Source organism: Eucalyptus grandis, chromosome 10 (genome assembly GCF_016545825.1).
Source record: "Eucalyptus grandis isolate ANBG69807.140 chromosome 10, ASM1654582v1, whole genome shotgun sequence".
In the NCBI taxonomy this organism is placed as follows: domain Eukaryota; kingdom Viridiplantae; phylum Streptophyta; class Magnoliopsida; order Myrtales; family Myrtaceae; genus Eucalyptus; species Eucalyptus grandis.
In genome coordinates, this window is record NC_052621.1 from 19,049,734 (window position 1) to 19,057,428 (window position 7,695).

Sequence of the window (7,695 nt, forward strand, 5' to 3'; positions counted from 1 at the left end):
TCTGAAAATCTTGTCATGTTTGCATGTGGGACGTTTTATTCGAAACGTAATATATAGCAAATCTCGAAAGGATTCATAGTCACCGTTGATATTCTAGAGTCATTATTCTCCCTTGTACGCAGTCATACGGACCACAAGCGTACGAAGGGATCACGTGCAGTAAAGCAGTACACACACCACTTGGTTCTCCCATGTCCGTATTCATGAAAACCCCACTCATATGAAGGCAACACATGCATAAGTAATATCCAAGGGCCCGGCAAGATCCTATCACACCGGCCTGTCCCAGATGCTTTCTGCATCGAAGGAGAGTCCGCTCCAACAATCCAACCATGCCTCCGTCGTCTCCGAACGCAGCTCAAAGTCATCATCGATCCAGGGGCTTCTGTTTGGAGGCACGTCGTGGACGCGCGGCTCTCGGGACTCATTCAGCTCCCTATAGACTTCGACCCCCAAGGAAGAGAAGTTCTTGGAGATGGTCCGAGGGCGAGGCCTTATGACTTCAACTTTTACCAAATCTTGGGGTTTCTCGTTCTCCGGCTTCCCTTGGCCAGTCATCAATTTCCGTAGATGGGTGTTCCAATAGTTCTTCACGTCATTCGCAGTTCGACCCGGGAGTCTCCCAGCAATTAGGGACCACCCGCATCAATAATTTCGACTAAACAAAATGTTAAATTATGAGGAAAGATATCGAAAATAATTTTTATATGGTGCTCACTTGAGTGTCATAATTTCGATCGCAAAATTACCATAATTTTTCAAAAACATTTATTTGAGTATTGAAACTTTTGACTGATCGTTTGCATGCCATAACTTCTATAAAACATTCACCCAAATACCCAATCCAATATGGCATGACACTTGTGATGAATATTTTTAGAAAATTGTGACACTCAAGTGATCCATAAATAAATGTATCAATCCAAAGTAGTGATTTCTTTTTGTTTCCATAAGTGTTCAATCCTGACAAAATAAGGGTTTCCATCGTGGGAATGGCCAATTGATGTCGACAGTCAAGGAATGAGAATTTTCATAAGCTCTCTCCAATCTGTGAACTGTTATAAATAAGTTGCGAACAAGTAGTTTCTTTCTCTTGTAATATATTTAAAGTATGCACCACTAACACCTTTATGTTAAATTCTATAAATTTCTGTCTATTCTCTATTATTACTTTTAAATGTGGAAAAATGGCCCTTCAGCGCCATAACTAATCAATAAGTTGGTGCGTGATTTTAATCCATATCAAATGCAACTATGCTGGTGAAGTTGATAAAATGACTAAGAGTTAGGGTCTGTTGGGTAAACTAAAAATTTTAAGTGCCGAATTTTAAGTGTTAATAATCTTTAATAATGGAAATGGAATTAATATTTGCTTGATAATAATTAAAAATTGACAGCTGAATATCATTAGGCTCTTACCAACATAGAAAAAAGAGGACTGTTGTTAGGTTAAATCAGTATATTTAGCAAGATTCGGATTTTCATAAATTGATTTTCTATTGATTGAATTTAAGTAATCACCTACTGAGCATGCGGCCCATTATGCTTTGCCTCCCTATCCAAAGATATAGTTATTTTAATTGCTAGATGATAGTTTAATTCCTGCTCTCTCGTTCTTTTTTTGGTCCAAAGAATGAAATGCATGTTTGTGATGGAATTCAAGCTTCTGTTGTTCAGTCTACCTTTCTTTGGACTACATAAACAGAATCGACGTCAAACGAAAAATCTCTCTGAGTTTCTTATACCTGTAACCATGATCGGAAGTGACTAGATGTAAGAACAATACATGAACAACCATGCAGTTAGTAAGCAATCCCTCCCGAAGTCGACGACGGCTAATGAGAACCATTACTAGTACTCAGTTAATGTTGTCCGAAGAAATAGGTAGGGGAGCTAGAGAGAGACTCTATCTTCACATGTGAGCAAGTATCGAAGAATGTGCGATATGCACTAGAGGTCATAGTCATATATATAGATAGAAATGAAAACTCGGACTAGTGATTTCATATTACACACTCATCATTCAACATTATAAAATGCCTCTATATTGCACGAAAATATAGAACAAAAAAAAAAAACACAAAGATTTACTACAAATTCTAGATTTTCGACTTCACTTGCAACCTACCTTGCATATCCTAAAATCTAGAATCGAACCGATTCCCACTAATTGAGTTCTTAGGTTCCTAGTTATACCATATAGTCATGATCACCCCTAATATATACTAAACAGTATCTAGACGGTTGGATTTGAAGGGTCGCGTTTCACTGGTAAGATCAATAACCCAACGACATGAGCTGTAGTCGGCAACTTTCGTCTCTCTCATGCGTGTGGTCCATATTTACAGTAGGTTATTCATTGAACAATTCCGAAATAGTGACTCTTGTATGGACTTTATCGGAGTTGTATCAGCCTGTCCCATCAAGCGGTTGTCATCGGAGACAAGATGCACTGCAAATGCCTATGCCTATGCACGAGTAACGTTGTCCAAACATATACTAAAGTTACACTTGTCCCTTTCCAAGAAGGGTGGTCGTACAAAAAATCAAAGGGAAAATTACTAAAAAGTTATTAAATTTATTGCACCAATACTAATTTAATTTTAAATCTTCCAATTAGGCCAATTTAATTTTAGACCTTCAATTTTCCCAATTTTACCTTAAAACTTTTGATGAATTGCTAAACCTTTTGATGATTGAAAATTATTGACGTGTGATCAGTCGATGTTGATTATCTTCTGTGATATAACTGGTTATTGATGTAGATAACTTTTTATTTTTCTTGAATTGTTTATTACTTTATTCTTTTCTTTTTTCCCAACCCAAGGTTGGCGAGGACTAACAACCATCGCCTAATCTAGGTGAGGGCATTGTGGCCATCACCGGTCATAGGTGAAGGCTGCAACGCCCTCGCCCAAATCAAGGTGAGGGCCATGACCTTGGCCCACTGGCTGGCAATGGAGTTGTAGCCCTTGCTTGGATTTCAGCAAGGGTTGACGCTCTCACTTGTAGCCGACAAGGATACTAAGGCCATGGGTGAGGGCCACGATGCCTCGTCTCAACTAGGTGAATATCGCCAACAAGGATCGGTCGGCAATTGACCCAATGTTAAGGAAAATATAGAAAAGAAGAAAAAATAATAAATTATTTTTCTAAAAAAATTGTTTATATTAATATTGGATGTATCATGTAAAATGATTAGTGCTAACTAGATTGACACAACAACGATTTTCGAACAAAATTTGTTGCAATGACTAAATTGAGAAATTGTCGAAAGTTTTATGATTAAAATGACAAAATCAAAAGATTTAGGACTAATTTGACAACACATCAAAGGTTTAACACTATATTGACTAAATTAAAAGGTTCAAGACTAAATTGACACAAGTATAATATGTTTAAGATTTTTTTTTTTTAATTTTTGAAATAACCTAATCCTTAACACAGTTTATACATGCGGTCGTCATTTGTTAATCAATGCAGCGCTTAATCAATTTTGGAGAAGGAAGAGGGAGAGGCTGATGTGAATAACGCAGGTAGGCTCAACACCATATAAGTAACTCTATTAAAACCGACAAATGCACTTCACACGTGACCTTTTCTTAGTATGTACTCGCCTGTTCCCGAGAAGTTTGTGAAGCCTGATGATCATATCCACCTCATCATCTTGGAATTTCCCTCTCTTAATGTTGGGCTTCAGATAGTTCAACCACCTCAATCTACAGCTCTTCCTGCACCTATTCAAACCTACAAGCTCAAGAAATACAAACATGAGCTTAGCGATCTCTTTCTCTCTCTCTCTAAGTGCATGTGTATACATAGTGTAGAGATGCTCTTATTGCAAATCAATCCGTTGACATGAGTAAAATATCAATACACGTCCCCTTTTTGTCTAATTTTAAAAAAAATGATGAAATATCATTGGAAAGCATGAAAAGTTTCACTCAAAGAAGTCAAATCTACTCCGACTTGATATCACTATCTCAAAACTAACGAAAGACACATCCACCCATTTTAATGAATGAAAAACCTTTCACTCAAGTAAAAGTATAACTCAAGTAAAAGTATAACGATAACACAAAATTTGGAAAATATAAAATATTATGACACGACAAGATTTGACACACGCAAATCCAAGTGGATTACACAGATGGGGATGCAACAAGAGAACAATGATCCCCATCACTATACAGATTTACGCGCGCACAAGTGTATGCAAATAAAAAACAAGAATAACCTTCACATACAATGATACAATACCTGCTCTCTGAGGAACTCGATGCCACTCTCCTTCTCCGTACCTCTGGACACTGCTCCTCAAGAGAACATCTTCCTCTTCCGTCCACGAACCTTTCCTCAATCCGAACGACGATCCTTTCTGCATCTCTCTTCCCTCTCCCGCTCTCTCTCTCTCTCTCTCTCTCTCTCTCTCTCTCTGTGAGGCTTTTCGTGAACAGTTTGCGGATTACGTTTTCAAGCACACTCGAAGTCCTACGTTGTCATCGGTGCTTTTACGGGCCACGTGCCCTTTCATTTTCCACAAAAAAACGCAGATCTACATCGGTTGTCAAATACCGCGGAAGATTGCAATACCTCTAATCGTCAATTATTGCTATACGCAACAGTACAGATGGATCTCCACGTTCAATATGATTCTTTCCGCGTGGTTGCGACCTTTCAGTCTGCAGGGTCGAATCTTGGAATGAGGATCTTTTCATAGAGCTAGAAAACACAAAGGGGACTTCGAACGATTTAGAAAAATCATATTTCTTTTGCAATGAAAAGAAATATAGCGAGTACGGTACCTACTGGTCCAGCGTCCGTGCATTGTCGCGGACCACCATTTGTATGAATTGTTTCGTAACTTCCATTCTTTTAACTAACATTCTCATTAACCAACACTAAATATCAAGATTCGCTGTTTTGCATCTATATAAAATGGGTAAAATACGCACGAGACCGAGTTGCCTATTATGCTCACGCATGACTTGCTTTGATGTCGGTAACCTCTTTTGCTTCTATATGAGGGCTATTGCTTTTGGCCGAAGTGTCTTATTAGTGTCCTTCCTCTTGTGAAAGCATCTTGCACAATAACGCGGTCTTTTATGCCTAGTGGTCCTAAGTATGCTTGTATTATTGTAATAGTGTGTTTATACCGCTACAATATTACCCATGGCTTCGTCTATATAATGGTTACTTCAGTAAGAAGTTAGAACAAGATTAGTGTTTTGAAAATCTCTTTTATATGCAATTCCCTAATGGCCTTCTCAACAGTTTCTCTTCTTCCATGAACTCTAATGTTAGTAAGAAGCTTAGGTTTATACTGTTAGTTCAATACAATAAGTCGGTTCCACAAATATAACCTTCATTCACCACTCTATCGATCTAGGGAATTAGAAAGTTTCCGAAACTTGATAGCCTTATAAAATAGATTAATCATTTATGAAGATTAAGAGGCAGTTCCATTGAAAGGCTGAGAGAAGGGCCATGTGTTGTGAGATAGCATAAGCATCTCAGGAATCATTAGCTTATGCTATAGCCCCATCATGGTATCAAAGACAGCTTCATTTAGATTGGGCTAAGATTATAACTCTATGAATTAAAATGTGTCTATACTAAGAGAGATCCATTTCATCATGACTGAATCTATGGAAAATACCACCCCTATATGTGTCAATGCCCTTGTTATTTAGACTCTCCAATTCCATTATGGAAATCGAATTCCTCTAAGATTGATTATTTTTTATGAGGTTTTCTACCTCAATGAAGATTAGAAGATTACCACTTCTCAACTTTCTCTTGAAATCCTTATTCCCCCTTTGACAAGCCTACTTCCTTCTCTCCCATCAAATCCATCAAAAAAATGATCCACCATACTCCGAAGGAAGTTAAAAAATTCAGCGAACCAATACCCCTTTTTTTTATTATCAAAAATCAATACCTCATTTCAACTTGTTAAAATATATCTCAAATTTAAGCCTTCAATTAAACATGGCCCATAACATGCAAATAAATGAGGTCCAAGTTGGACTTTCGTGAAATCTTAGAGTTGGTTATTTTTTCCTGCCAACGTTAATTCTATATGCTTGCGTAGAAGAAAGAAGCATTATAAGGGTTCTAACATTAATTTCTTTAACTGTGACAAACTGCTCATGGGCTTCATTTAAGTTTGGACGTGGGAGAGAGATTTGTTCTTCAGTCACAAATCATATGAGAGATATGTTTCTATTGAAAATAAATGAGATGTTATATTTTTTACGAGGTGGTAGCGGAGACGACAACTCCCTTCAGAGACCACAGACATATAGACCATGACATTTATTGAAGAGGGTCCACCAGCAATGATGGAGACACCTTGCTTTGCTACTATGAAAGGAGTGTAAAGCTCTTAGAAGACACGAAGAGGAAAGCCATTAACGATACAAGGAACAGTTCAAATCATTATTTTATTGGAGTGGTCTCTTGGTCCTTTTCTTATCTTCTGCTTTCTTCTATTCCAACCAGAAGGTACCCCCCTCCGGCGGATCGGGAGATTTGTGCATAAAACACCGTGGACATAAGGTGTAATTTTAAAATTAAAAAAAAAATACTCGAATGTATGAGAGATTATTATCATATAATTCTTTGATTAATTAGTAGATTATTTGTAGTTGACTCTCTCTAGGATCAAATCATATAAATCTCTTGTATCTTTTATTATTCTTTGATTAATTAGTGAATTAATCGGGAGATTTGTGCTGAAAACACTGTGGACATAAGGTGTAATTTTAAATTTTAAATAAATACTTGAGCGTATGAGAGATAGTTATCGTGTAATTCTTTGATTGATTAGTGAATTCTTTGCAGTTTGCTCTCTTTATAGACGTATATATCTATACTTGAATCGAATCATATAAATCTCTCGTATCTTTATTATTCTTCCTTTTATATCTCTCTTGATTTCTGTTGCTCTTGATATTAAGATTTTGGGGGCTTCCACGTTAAAATATTTCAACAATTGGAATTCGAGCTAAGGTTTTGCAATTATGTTTGGAGGGAAAGTAGAAATTGAGAAATCTAACGAAAGGAATAACTTTGGGTTGTGGAGTACTAAGTGTGCTATTAACAACCTAAGGTTTAGCTAAGGCATTGGATGTCAATGATAAATTGCCGAAAGCAATGAAACATACCAATAAAAATGAGCAAATGGAGAGGGTGAAGAGTATAATCTTGTTGAACCTATAGGATGAGGTGTTAATAGAGATGGGTAAAGAGAAGCATGCTGCATATTTGTGGGTAAAACTTCAAGCCCTCTATGTAACAAAGGGTTTGAATTGTTGCGATAGGGCGAGCGATTGAACAAAATATAGATGGAAGAATAAAATAAATTGGATACTAGATTTACGTGGTTCAGTCGTAAAGACCTACGTCCACGGGGAGAGCAGTAACGAATTTCACTATAGATCAAGCGATACAAGGAGATTATACACTTGAGTCACTCAAACACTCTCTCGGTGTTTCCCAAGCCCCAATTACACCCAATAACGCACACAGTGTTTAGCCTCGAAATTCCTTAAAAATAATCTCTCAATCTCACGAAGGAATTACACGCAAATCTTACCTCAAGATTTAATCGACTACAAACACTAAGCTTCTTGGATGTAATTCAAGAGTAAGCTTCGCAGCACGAACAACACGAAAATCCAAAGCCAAGCA

At 37.2% G+C, this 7,695-nt stretch overlaps 1 protein-coding gene across 1 annotated transcript; it reads right to left on the reverse strand.

Annotated features, from left to right (window-relative positions):
• Window positions 1-270: 270 nt before the first annotated feature.
• Window positions 271-4,384, reverse strand: LOC104423701 (transcription factor MYB114). The gene is made up of 3 exons (XM_039302869.1): window positions 4,261-4,384; window positions 3,619-3,747; window positions 271-641 (listed from the first exon to the last, which is right to left on the reverse strand). The coding sequence occupies exons 1-3, from the start codon at window positions 4,382-4,384 to the stop codon at window positions 271-273; spliced, it is 624 nt and encodes a 207-aa protein (XP_039158803.1).
• Window positions 4,385-7,695: the final 3,311 nt, after the last annotated feature.